At 35.6% G+C, this 13890-nt stretch overlaps 1 protein-coding gene and 1 pseudogene across 1 annotated transcript; one reads left to right on the top strand and one right to left on the bottom strand.

Moving 5' to 3' along the window:
- Window positions 1-203: 203 nt before the first annotated feature.
- On the top strand, window positions 204-5297 carry LOC145094478 (beta-galactosidase 14-like). Its single transcript, XM_079032659.1, has 19 exons — window positions 204-606; window positions 696-791; window positions 868-980; window positions 1069-1135; window positions 1262-1354; window positions 1459-1602; window positions 1752-1846; window positions 1942-2047; window positions 2139-2223; window positions 2348-2466; window positions 2570-2737; window positions 2821-2999; window positions 3113-3222; window positions 3311-3420; window positions 3581-3688; window positions 3807-3911; window positions 4066-4211; window positions 4461-4806; window positions 4975-5297. The coding sequence occupies exons 1-19, from the start codon at window positions 415-417 to the stop codon at window positions 5113-5115; spliced, it is 2523 nt and encodes an 840-aa protein (XP_078888785.1). The 5' UTR covers window positions 204-414; the 3' UTR covers window positions 5116-5297.
- Window positions 5298-12040: 6743 nt separating this feature from the next.
- Window positions 12041-13629, bottom strand: LOC145092460 (malonyl-coenzyme A:anthocyanin 3-O-glucoside-6''-O-malonyltransferase pseudogene; annotated as a pseudogene).
- Between the last annotated feature and the right edge of the window lie 261 nt (window positions 13630-13890).

Below are 13890 nucleotides of genomic sequence, written 5' to 3'. Positions count from 1 at the left end.
AATTCAACAAAAATAGAACAATTTATTACATTACATGATGCAAAGTAATAAAATCAATACAATAACATCATATTTTAGATTTGAAAAATATTTATCGGACAAAATGATTTGCTTAAATATAGCAAACTTATGCTAAATAAAGGGAGAGAAAACCTGATCCACAAGCTAGAAATATTACATATCGACCCGAAAGATCCTCTAATGCCTTTTACTTACCGCATTTGTCTCTCATATAACAAAAATATTGAAATAACATGAACTATTCAATTTGCACGTTTTGAACCTTCAGCCTTTAGGCAACATGTTTCAATTTATTTTTCTCCCCTGTAAAAACCTTGGTCACCGATCACCCAGTATTTAAGTTTATCGTTGTTTTCCCTACAGATTATACAAAAAAAAAAAAAAAAAAAAAACATGGATAATAGATTTTGTACAAGGTTCATACTCCTCTTAATCACCACCTCCTTGATATCTGTTTATTCTGATACTGATGACAATGAATACACTCCCGGACCTGTAACATACAATGCTAGGTCGATTATTGTTAATGGGAATCCGATACTGTTATTCTCGGGTTCCATCCATTATCCGCGTAGCACTCCTGAGGTGTGTATCATTTGAATTTTAAGTGTTGGTTTTTTTATTTATTTGCATTTAAAATTTGTGTTTGTGTTTGTGTTTGTGTTTTGAAATAGATGTGGCCTGATATCATAAGAATGGCAAAGGAAGGAGGATTAAATACCATTGAAACTTATGTTTTTTGGAACGTCCATGAACCTGTTGAAGGCCAGGTTGTTTTTGTTTTTTGTTCTTTTAATTTTAACTTTATTTGTGAAAACCAATTTAATTTTTATTTCTATATTGCAGTTCAATTTTACAGGAAATTATGATTTGGTGAAATTCATCAAATTGATTGCTGAAAATAAATTGTATGCAATCCTACGACTTGGTCCTTTCATTCAGGCAGAATGGAATCTTGGGTAAAGTTTTTTATTTTTACTTTTATGTCAAATAAATAATTTTTTGCATTAAATTATTTGATTATCCGAAAAATTGGTTCTTAAACAGAGGACTTCCATTTTGGCTGAGAGATGTACCCAACATCATATTCCGGTCATACAACGAACCCTACATGGTTGGTAATCATTTTAAAGCTTTATTCATACCAAAACACACACACACACAGAGTAAATAACTTTGTTTTGATGCATGAATGTAATATATAATCACATAATTAAAATGTTTTTGATTATATGTATAGACTCATATGAAAAGATACAGCGAAATGATTATAAACATGATGAAGAAGGAGAAGCTATTTGCACCTCAAGGAGGCCCAATTATCCTTGCACAGGTATTTCATACTACTATTATGTAATGGATCTTTCGTTAAACAATCGTTTGAAGTATTATATATCAGATATAATTTATATCTCCTTTTGTGATTTATTAATGAAGATTGAAAACGAATATAACCATGTTCAAGAATCATATCGTGAGAAAGGTATTCAATATGTGAAGTGGGCTGCAGATATGGCAACTGGGTTGTATCCCGATGTCCCATGGATAATGTGTAAGCAAAAGGATGCCCCTGCAAATGTAGTAAGTTTTATTTCTATAAAGTTCATTTTGTACTACGTATTAAAAAGTAAGAAACAAATTTATATAGTATCTCTATACAAATAATTCATTAGTTTATAATATTCTAATTTTATTTTCTAAATGGATTAAACGTTATTATTTGTGGCTAGATAAGTACATGCAACGGAAGGCATTGTGCAGATACCTTTGGTGGGCCAAACGGCCCAAATAAACCTTCTTTATGGACCGAAAATTGGACTGCTCAGTAAGCTTTATAGTTTATATATAAATATTCTTTTAGAAAATAATTATTTTTGTTTTTGTTTTTTTTTTCTATATTAATTTTTGTCTAATATACAGATATCGGGTTTTCGGAGATCCACCTTCTCAAAGAGCAGCAGAAGATATCGCATTTTCAGTTGCTCGATTCTTCATGAATAACGGAAGCATGACAAATTACTACATGGTATGAACTTAAGGATTGTTTCTTGAGTAAAAAGAATATTATTATATTCATTATTTCATAACTTTTTTATTTAATTATATGATTATTTTAGTATCATGGTGGAACCAACTTTGGAAGAACAAGCTCGTCGTTTGTGACCACTCGTTACTACGATGAAGCTCCCCTTGACGAATTTGGTAAACCATCATTTATTTAATGTATTATCAATTATGCATGTAAACATGTTTCAGTGATTGTAATAATTTCATTGATTTATGATGTGTGTATTACATGTAAACTTATCTTGTAGTATAATGTTAGGTTTGATAAGAGAACCCAAATGGAGTCACCTTAGAGACCTCCACAAGACTTTGAGATTGGTAAAGAACCCTTTTCTTTTGGGTACTCAAAAAATCAAAAATATCAACAAATTTGTCCAAGTAAGAATTTCTTTGGGATATGTGACTTTTATATATATACACTCTGAAGTCTGAATCATCCAATTAATGATGACTTTTGAGACGTTGACTCATGACTTTGCAGATTATCACATACGAGAAACCAGAAAGCAACATTTGTTTAGCGTTCTTGAGCAACAAGCACAAGAAGATTCATCGTACCATCGACTTCAAAGGAAAAAGTTATTTCCTACCAAGGCGATCTGTCGCCATTCTTCCTGATTGCAAAACTGTCGTTTATAACACAGAACTTGTGAGTTTTTTCTTGTAAAAGATTCATTTGCATGTCTCCTAATGGTCAAACTAATTAATGTCGATATATGAAAAAAAGAACAGATCGTATCACAACATAACTCAAGGAGCTTCGTACTTTCAAAGAAAGCCAATAAATTTAAATGGGAAAGCTATCGGGAACCTATTCCAATAGCTAAAGATTTACCAGTTATGAGTAAAACACCATTGGAACTCACCTCCATGACTAAAGATACCACAGATTATATGTGGTATAGCACAAGGTAAAATAGACGTTCGAACCTTATTAAAAATATTACTCTCTCAAGTCTCAAGTCTCAACCATATGTTTTAACTGAATCTTTCATATATATAAGATGTTTTTTTTTTCTTGTAGCTTACATCTTGATAGTGACGATCTACCCATGAGACCAGATATCTTGCCTGTTATTCAGATTCAAAGTCTTGGGGATGCATTATTGGCTTTCGTTAATGGAGAATATATAGGTGAGATACAGCATTCATTCACTACTAGATTCCTATACAGAAAACTATTAACATGTATGAAAAAATAATAATAATGATAATAATTCAGGATTTGGACATGGGAGCTTCATTGAGAAGTCATTTTCGTTCTCCAAACCTGTGAGTTTGAAGACTGGAGTCAATCACATATCGATCTTGGCAATGACTGTGGGACTACCGGTAAACTCAAAACAACATATATAACGTTAACAGATGGACAATGACATGTGGAGTATGACATATATATGGTCGTGTTATATATATTCACAACACATATTTGAAATATGTGTTGTTAGCAGGACTAATTTTGGATGTTTTTCTTTCTACTTTCATTGTGAAGAATAGTGGAGCGTATATGGAGAAGAGGTTTTCGGGTATTCGAGCTGTTATTCTACAGGGTATGAGTAGTGGTTCTCTTGATCTCACGCTTAACCAATGGGGTCATAAGGTACGTATTATTTATAAGGACTTAACTTTTGTTAACACAAAAAGTAAGAGGCCCAATTACAATGACTATATCTATATATTATATACCCATGTACCAAAATTACGTTTTTTATATTTAGGTTGGCGTCGAGGGAGAATCACTCCAATTGTACACAGAAGAAGGATCCAAGAAAGTTAAATGGAACCCAGCCAGTGGACCAGGAACACCTATTACATGGTACAAGGTAACAATTAGCATTACTGTAGTTGTTGTAATTAATTTGTATTTATATATATAACTTACTTGCATTTATGTTAGGTATACATATACCTAATAAAATTTCATTCAAATTAAGATTCACGTTTTAGTCACATTTTGAGAAAAAATTTATGTTGCAGACGAATTTTGCCACTCCTGAAGGAAATAATCCGGTTGCGATCAAGATGGAGAGAATGGGCAAAGGTGTAGTTTGGGTAAATGGTAATAACCTTGGTCGTTATTGGGAAAATTATCGTTCACCTCTTGGGGCCCCTTCTCAAACCGAGTAAGACCCTATTCTTTTCCCATTAAGTAATTTATAGATAAATATGATTTCCTAACACTTTTTCGTATTAAATCAGTCTTTCTGCATTGTGTCAAAAAGAACACTCACATATAACTTATTAAATAATAAGTCTCGTCCAACGTCTGCATTAAGTTCAAAGTAAAAAAAAAAAAAGAGAATGTTAAGTGTTCTGTTAGTTTCAAAGAAGAAGGAACGTTGATATATATAATATCGTCCATTTTTGTTCAGGTATCACATCCCAAGGTCATTCTTAAAACCAAAGAACAACCTTTTGGTTGTGTACGAGGAGAGCGGTGGAACCATTGATGGTGTTGTGATTAATACTGTCAATCGCGACATTATTTGTAGCTTTATGTATGAGGATTATCCGCCAAATATTGACATATGGAAAATGGAGGGAGGTGTTCTTAAGACCAACGTGGAATCACCTAAGCCAGAAGCTCAACTTACTTGCGACCCTGATAAATTCATCAATGAAATCCAATTTGCGAGCTTTGGCAATCCTTGGGGATCGTGTGGGACATATATTCAAGGAACATGTCAATCTCCCAATGCCAAACAAGTAGTTAAAAAGGTAAAACTCGAAACCCAAAGTGGCATTGTTGACACATTCCACTAAGATTCAGTTATGTGTCGTGTTAATATAGAATAATGCAACACATATCATAATTGATATAAATCCATTTGTTGTACGCATAAGTTAGTATCCTCTAACTAATTAGTACATTGCAAATTGTTATAGGCTTGCTTGGGAAAGAATAGTTGCAGAATCCCTCTCGACAGAGCAATTTTGGGCGACCCAAGCGGTGACAAATCTTGTTCTCAAGACAAATTTAAAAGACTTGCTATCCAAGTGAGGTGCGCGAAGAAGAAAAATGAGTAGATATAGGATTTTTTAAATTCAAAAGGGTGTGTTTGAGACATTTTTGGCAAATTGAAGGGGCCTTTGTACAACAAAGAAACTTAAACGCTTTGAATGATTGCACTCGAACCCACATTTCTTTTTCAAAATTTTAATGTATGTAAAGTAATTAGTGTAGCAAAGAATAATTTATATAATCTAATACTTTTTAAATCCTAAAACTCATATCAAACACAAATTAAAATTGTAATGTCGTTTTTCACGTGACACAAACTATATTTATGTTGAAAAACATGAGTTTCTTTTTTATCTAAAAGAATCAGGATTTTACCGAATTAAATATAAACATATGATAAAAACAAAGAAAAAATAGAAAAACACCAACTTGTATTGCATAAACTCGCAATTTATTGAAAGAAACTAAACTCAAAACTCCAATCAATGAATTTGATCACAGGAACCTATCGTATATATATTAAACAAAACTTATTAGTATTAAACTAGGATTCCTAAATATAATCAAACAAATTGTACATACAAAAGAATTCCTTATGGCTCAAGGAAGACTTGAAAACCTTGGACAACACTCCAAGATAATGTGATCTGATCCAAACACGCAGCAAGCCATATTGGACCTAGATAATTTTTGCATACCAAACAACGATCTCATTTATGCAAACCTTATCCGAGCTAAGGCCTTTGTAAATGGATCCGCACGTTGCTTGTCTCCAGAAACATGTTCTACTATCGCTTGTTCGTTTTAAACACACTCTTGAATTAAGTGGAATCGAGTGTGGATGTGTTCGCTTCTTCCATGAAATATATGATTCTTTGACAGTGCAATTGTTGATTTGTTGACTATACGAATCAGCTCCTTTTGTTTCTTCATTCATGTCAGCTCAGCTAACAACTCTTTTAACCAAACTACCTGACACACATCTGCAGTAGCTGCTATGAACTCAACTTCACACGAAGATAATGCTACTGTATCTTGCTTCTAGTAGCACGAAGTAATAGGTGAGTCACCTAGGTAGAAAACATGTCTTGTTCTACTTCTGCCACCATCAACATCAACATTATGTCTGTTATCACTGTAACCTAGGAAACTCATATCATTTGCTGCATTTATATATTATCCCAAAAGATGTACCACACAAGTAACGAAGAATTTGCTTAATAACACGGGCATGAGATTCTTTAAGACATTGCATGTAACAGTTAACTACTCCAACTGAATATGCTAAAAACGGGACGAGTGTGTAAGAGATATTGTAAGCAACCCACTTGTTTTCGATAATGGATTGCTTCAACTTCAGTCTCATCTTCTGCTTTTGAAAACTTTAGTCCCGGCTCCATGGACATTGAGTTGCATTACACACTTGCTTCACCTTTACACAACCATTTTCTTGCAAAACTTCAATTCCCAAGTAGCAAGTTAGTTCTCCAAGATCTAACATTTCAAATTGTAATGCCATCAATTTCTTGAATTGGTTTATGAACTCAAAACTTGTTGTCGTTACAAATAAATCATCTACATAAACCGCAACAATTATATATTCTCCATTTGAAACCTTTCTATAAACTACATTTTCTTGCATGCATCATTAAAAACAATATTTTTAAAAGTATTATTAAGTTTCAATTCCATGCTCTTGGCTATTGTCGAAGACCGTATAAAGCTTTTGTCAATTTGTAAGCTTTTGTTTCTTCACCCTACTTCACAAAACCTTCCGATTAGCTAACGTACACTTCTTATATTAAGTCACCATATGAAAAATGTTGTTTTAACGTCCAAGTGATGAATCTTCTATTCGTTCCTGACTGCGAGAGCAATCAATAGTCTTATTATCTCGAGACGAGCTACCAGCGTGAATACTTCATCAAAAGCTATACCTTGCTCTTGTACATACCCTTTATCCATTAGATACGCTTTGTATCTTGTAATTAATTGATCCACTCGTATTTCTTTTAATTTATACAACCATCTTAACCCAGTAGGTTTATCATCTTCAGGTGGAGGAACTAATTTCCAAGTGTTGTTCTTTTCGATGGAGTCAATTTCGGCCTTCATTGCATAGAGCCAATTTTTGTTCACTTTGGCTTCCTTAAAATTCCTTAGTTCTTCATTGAATGTCAACATTAAATGATCCACATTTAGCTCGTAGTCATTTAATCTTTTTGGCAACACCGAAGTTCAAGTGAACCATCGAAGTGGGAGAGAATCTGCATCATTATTATCGTCAACATGTTGTGATGGGTGGTTGTTACCGTGAGAAGTGTCATTGGTTTAAACAGTTTGGGTCTGATCGATGGGTTGTTCAGTCTCATCTTTTGCTTTTGAAAACTTTAGTCCCGACTCCATGGACATTGAGTTGCATTACACACTTGCTTCACCTTTACACAACCATTTTCTTGCAAAACTTCAATTCCCAAGTAGCAAGTTAGTTCTCCAAGATCTGACATTTCAAATTGTAATGCCATCAATTTCTTGAATTGGTTTATGAACTCAAGACTTGTTGTCGTTACAAATAAATCATCTACATAAACCACAACAATTATATATTCTCCATTTGAAACCTTTCTATAAACTACATTTTCTTGCATGCATCGTTAAAAACCATATTTTTAAAAGTATTATTAAGTTTCAAATTCCATGCTCTTGGCGATTGTCGAAGACCGTATAAAGCTTTTGTCAATTTGTAAACTTTTGTTTCTTCACCCTACTTCACAAAACCTTCCAGTTGGCTAACGTACACTTCTAATATTAAGTCACCATATGAAAAATGTTGTTTTAACGTCTAAGTGATGAATCTTCTATTTGTTCCTGACTGCAAGAGTAATCAATAGTCTTATTATCTCGAGACGAGCTACCAGCGTGAATACTTCATCAAAAGTTATACCTTGCTCTTGTACATACCCTTTATCCACTAGATACGCTTTGTATCTTGTAACTAGATACACTTTGTACATACCCTTTATCCACTAGATACGCTTTGTATCTTATACATACCCTTTATCCACTAGATATGCTTTGTATCTTTTAATTTATACAACCATCTTAACCCAGTAGGTTTATCATCTTTAGGTGGAGGAACTAATTTCCAAGTGTTGTTCTTTTCGATGGAGTCAATTTCGGCCTTCATTGCATCAAGCCAATTTTTTTTTTCACTTTGGCTTCCTTAAAATTCCTTGGTTCTTCATTGAATGTCAACATTAAATGATCAACATTTAGCTCGTAGTCATTTAATCTTTTTGGCAACACCGAAGTTCAAGTGAACCATCGAAGTGGGAGAGAATCTACATCATTATTATCATCAACATGTTGTGATGGGTGGTTGTTATCGTGAGAAGTGCCATTGGTTTAAACGGTTTGGGTCTGATCGATGGGTTATTTAGTTGGATTTGCAGTTGAGCTCAGACCACCATTAATTAGGTTGCTTGATCGTTACTTATAACGTCCCAAAAATTTCATTTTAAAATTAATAAAACAGTAATCCAAAACATTGTCATACAACCAAGAAAGACCAAAGTGTATCACTACATCACAATATATCAGAGTAATTCTCAAAATGCGTAATAAAATGGTGTGTGCTCTACAATCATCCCGGGCTCTTCCCTTTCGAACCAGAAGTATCTAAAACATTAACTGAAAATCGTAATCACAAATCTTAGTGAGTTCCTCAAAATACCGCATACCATACGTAATAAACACATACTGGGCCCCCGCCCTACATCAGGCCTCGCCCGACATGGAGTCTCACTCAGCCTCAGGCTCCGCCCGACATCGAGCCTCGCTCGGATTATAGATCTGTTATTCATTAGGTCTCGCCTGACATCGGCCCCCGTCCATATAAAGATATAATCATGTTAACACATATGATAATAATAAAGACAATAACATACAATACAGTCATCGGGCCTCGCCCGACATTGAGCCTTGCTTGGTATACATACCAGCACATAGCACATGCAAGAGTCACACAAACATCTAGCATCCTAACATAATAATCATGGGCCGGCATTGGTGCCTTCGACCCGCTAAACCCAGGGAGGAAACTTACCTCAGACTGCTGAATCTCACAGATAAATCCCTGGCTGCTAGTCCACTAAAATCCTCTCGTATCAACATAAAATAACATCGAATTAATAATTGGATTCTGACTCACACTAAGAGTCCAAACTAGGGTAAAAGACCTTTTTACCCTTTACCTAACTTGGCCCAAGGCTAAGGCCCAAGCCAACTTTCCAAAAGGCCCAAATTCTAAAATGAACACCTAAAGCCCAAATATGGCCCAATCTTCCAAATTGGACCCAAATCCCTTCTAGGGTCCTCACCCAAAAGAGTCTAATAAAATAGCATCAGCCCAAAAACTAGAATTCGGATGGCCTAATAAAGCCCTAGACTCCTAAGGTCCAACATGGGCCCAATACCGAAAAGACCAAAATGTTGAGGCCCACTGTTGAGTACACGGGGTGTACTCATCTCGTATGCTTAGCGTACATGCTCTGGGGCTAGTATGCACATTGTACTAGCGTGTACGCCCAACGTTACTCCCCAATTGGCCATCCCACATCATTAAGCACTTAATCCGCTCAACCCTTACTCCATACTCTTAGATCTGAATTCCTTAAGGTGACTTATCACATAAAGTTGGCAACTTTACGTGCATGCATGGCTTAATGAGGTTCTAGAGCTCAAAAAAGCTTAACAAAGGGTCTTAACACGGGCATGAGTCTATAAACACCTCAAAGCTTGCATTTTTATGGACAAAGGGACAAAAAGAAACCTAAATCTACTATCAGTTACTTTTGGAGTGAATCAACAAGCTCATCAATCACTCCAAGGGCTCAAAAAGCATAAAATAGCAACATAACTAGATATAGCATCATAGATTAGCAAGTTGTGATCTTTTTACCTCAAATGGCTAGAAAATGATAAGCTAATCCTAGATCCTCAAGCTCTAAGCACAACTCCAAGTGGTCCACTGTGACAACTAGACATTTTTAGGTCAAACAAAGTCTAAGGGGTGTTGTGTATAAGTGTACCCACCATGTATATCTATGTAACTTTGTTGCAATAAAACTTTGAAAACCAAGAGGGCATGGTTAGGATAAGTGCATGTATAAGAAAATATACTTTGAAGATCACATTCGTAATAAACCATTAAAAATCTACAAGTGATGGTATGACAAGGCAAGACAACTAATTGGAACCTAAATCATGAATTTAGACCTTGCCTTATAATCTTAAGCCTAGGACCCCACCCATTTAATAATTTGGATTGCTCAAGAAAATCACCCCCTTAGTGGGTGATTCAAAACCGAATCACCATGGGAGAAGGAGGTATGACCGAAATCACAAGCTAGAGAACACTAAGGCCGAAAACTCTAAAGATAAGTCCATTAAGGCCGAAAACTCTAAGGATGAGTCCACTAAGGCCGAAATCATATTTGGTGGGGGAGTTAGGACTGAAATCACCAAGGAAATAGGGTGATTTCGGTCATGCATGGCTGAAAACACAAAGTTGATCCCCTCCCAAGGTGATTTCAGTGAATCAAGAAAAGATAAGGTGTTGACTTGTGATTTGATAGTTTAATCATTTCCAAAGCAAGTTTATACCCAACATATACCTATGTAATAACCATCAGTTAACCAAACAAATATCAAATCTCTTTTTCCTTCCTTAATTACGGCAAAATACATCCTAAACTCCTACCTATTTCATTTCCTCTAAAGATATCTCATTATTTTTCACTCGAGAACCAAGACCAAGCAATCCTCCAAGTTCAAAGCCGCCAAGCAATTAGCCTTGGATTTTTGGTAAGTATCCCTTCAAATCTAGCGTGTTTATACACTTTTATGTTAGTTTTATTATATTTACACACATATTATTATGTGTTAAACTCTTAGGATAACATTCTTGCCAAGAAAGTTCAACCACCCCATTCAAGTGTTAGGCTTGGAAATCTTCACACCATCTTCTCAAATAACCCACAAAACCACACATGGTGAGTTCATACCCCCCACATTTTCAAGTTTTTTCATGTTTTTTAAAGGGGGGGGGGGGGGGGGGGGGGGGGCTGGGATACAAGTAAACTTTGTTTATCACATAAATACTTACATGTTTTCATCTTTATGTTAAAAATAAGATATTACTTGCATAAGATATGATTATCACTACTTTTTATATAATATTTGTGATATATTAGTTTTGATATGCAAATGGGGGTTCCATTAGACATGTGGTTCGTATGGGAGGAGCTTGCTTCATCTTCACCTTGTTTCTTAGATTTTTAAGCCGCTCTTGTTGCATTAGTAACAACCTCTTTTTCTCTGTATCAATATGACCACGTACCCGCTCTTCTTGTGCTTTCAGTCTTCTGACTCGATGTAGCTTCTTTATAACGTAAGCTTCCTCAAGCTTGCCCCCACGGCTCATATATTGTTGGCCAATTTGTTTACCTTCATAGTGATCTATTTTTATGTTTTCCATCATGTTCAACACTTCAAGTTCAGCTTTCAACGTCTGCACTTGACTTTACATATCCCCATGCACATCAATACATCATCAATCTAGAGTCTCCCAAGTCTCTTTCATCATGTTCTTCTCTACTGGCGATAATAACGTCTTCTTGCCTTGATAAATACAGCAAATGTCATGTTGTCTTTTCTTACGCCAAAGAATTCTTGTGGGTCTTGGGTTCAATAGCGTCCCACACGCCACGAGCTTGCATGAGAACTTTCGTCTTGATGGCCCACTCAATATAGTTATTCTGGATAATATTGGATAATGAAGTGCCATTTGATCATCCAGATCATTCTTTGTTGCGATGGCTGAGGGTGGATCTTGGGCATAAAGTGTGCTATCCAAGCATAAGAAAACAACCCCCTTGTTTCTTGATATTAAAACAGAAAATAGAGGAAGGTATAAGGAACAAAGGAAACTTGAGACAAAATACAACCTTTTTTTTATTAAACTCAAAAACTCACGTTAACATAAAATAAAAACTCCTACTTATACCGAAAAGAAAATAAGAAGAAAAGAGCTAACCTATCTTTTACTAAAATGCAGGAAAGGATAACTAAATTCAAACCAATAAGATAAGTCAAACACATATTGGAAGTTGGAACATCGTGGATTCTTCCAACAATAATATGATCTATCTAAATATACGTTTCTAGTCCATCATTGAAGATGCGAACAAAAGCTTCCATCTCAGTAGCCGAAAGGCATAAGCCAATCTCCACATCTCCATTAGGTTCTTTGGAAGCTAACATGGATATAGATTCACTATAATCTATGGAAATGATTTCGTACTTTTTGGGCTTCCCCCATCCAAAATCCAAATCATAAAACCTAAGCTTTGGTGTTCCAGCAACATTTATCATTGTTGTCGGCATCTCCTCCGACAACAATTTAAAGAACCAATCCATATCTTTCACGATTCCATCCTTATCATTCAAGGTCTTGTGTAGATTTTCTCCCATCAACTTAGTAGCAGTTACGAATCCTTCCTTTCCCGTTAAAAGAGTAGGTTTCTCCGTCGCCGCAGTATACATGAGACAGTTGCCAAAGTATTCCATTGGGACCGGAGGATCCAAACGTGTCCTGCAATCGATGCTGAAACCAAATAGTTGTAGCTCATCGTTACGTGATTCTGCAATGCAACTCCATATATAACCACATGCAACTGTAAAAGATGATACATATGGTAGTGTTGGAAGTTGGTTTGAAACCAATTTCTTCAACCGATTAACGACATCTCGTGTCAAGATAAATGTGGCTCGAACTTTATCAGTCGGCGAAAGAGTTGGAGGTTGATACTTTTCGTTAAAAGTTTCAACCTTTGCGTAACCTAAATAAACATCATCTAGTAATTTCGGGTATTTTACCAGCCTATCATACAACGGAAAAGTTCCATTAGCTAGGAATGACTCATCTGTGCCTGATTGCGCAATCGATGTCCACGCTTTCAAGAAGTCGAAATTGCTGATAGCATCACCCACGGCATGGTGGTTGGTTATTCCGATGGAGAATCCACAGTTTGAAAAAAGTGTCACTTGAACTGTCAAGATTGGGATTGTTATGTAATCGGAAGCTTCAGCAGTGCGTTTGAGAACGGGTATAAGATGATAAAACTGATCACACTCTCGAGGATGGTTTCCTGATAGGTCGTTGAAATCAAGGTTACATTCTGCAATAGTAACCTTGACAGAATCACCTTCAACGTAACGAATTTCAGGTTTTTTAGAAGGAGAAGGAAATACGATCAAGTTACCAGCGAAAGGAAAAAAATGTTGAAGGGCGATTGATAATGAATTTTTGAGTTTGGGAGCGATGGTTTCAGTGAAGTGAGTTTTAGTAATTGGGAGCTCATAGAAGTAGAGAGTGTGCATGGGAGGGATGGCTAGCCATGAGAAGTCGAAGAAAGTTAGAGGCAGCGATCTGTCGCCTATGGTCGCCGGTGGTGGCGATACTTGGGACTCTTCAAGAACAGTCAAGATCGGAAGGGAACCCATTTCTTTTAACTTTCTGTGATGCTTCTATATCTCAAAGTTAGTGGAGTTATATAGGGGTAAGGAGACTATAGCAAATTAGTGCATTTTTATTTTTATATGTTTTATTAGGAAACGTGGTGATTTTTTTATTCTTTAGTTGTATTTTTTGTATCAAATGATTCACTGGATTACGGCATCGATCATCAGGTTCAAGATTTTGGGATATCATAGGATTATCTTATAGTTGATGCCAATTTTCTATTAAATTGCAATATTCTAAACAAAAATGAAAGGAA

The sequence above is a fragment of the Lactuca serriola genome, chromosome 3, assembly GCF_051521515.1.
Source record: "Lactuca serriola cultivar US96UC23 chromosome 3, Lser_US96UC23_V15, whole genome shotgun sequence".
NCBI lineage: Eukaryota > Viridiplantae > Streptophyta > Magnoliopsida > Asterales > Asteraceae > Lactuca > Lactuca serriola.
This window is presented reverse-complemented; position numbering and strand designations above follow the sequence as displayed.

Excerpts from the sequence above, each read along its gene's own strand:
- LOC145094478 (XM_079032659.1), top strand. The coding sequence starts at position 415 with ATGGATAATAGATTTTGTACAAGGTTCATACTCCTCTTAATCACCACC. Across the intron at positions 792-867 it reads ATGAACCTGTTGAAGGCCAG|TTCAATTTTACAGGAAATTA; the intron begins GTTGTTTTTGTT and ends TCTATATTGCAG. Across the intron at positions 3,421-3,580 it reads CAATGACTGTGGGACTACCG|AATAGTGGAGCGTATATGGA; the intron begins GTAAACTCAAAA and ends TTCATTGTGAAG.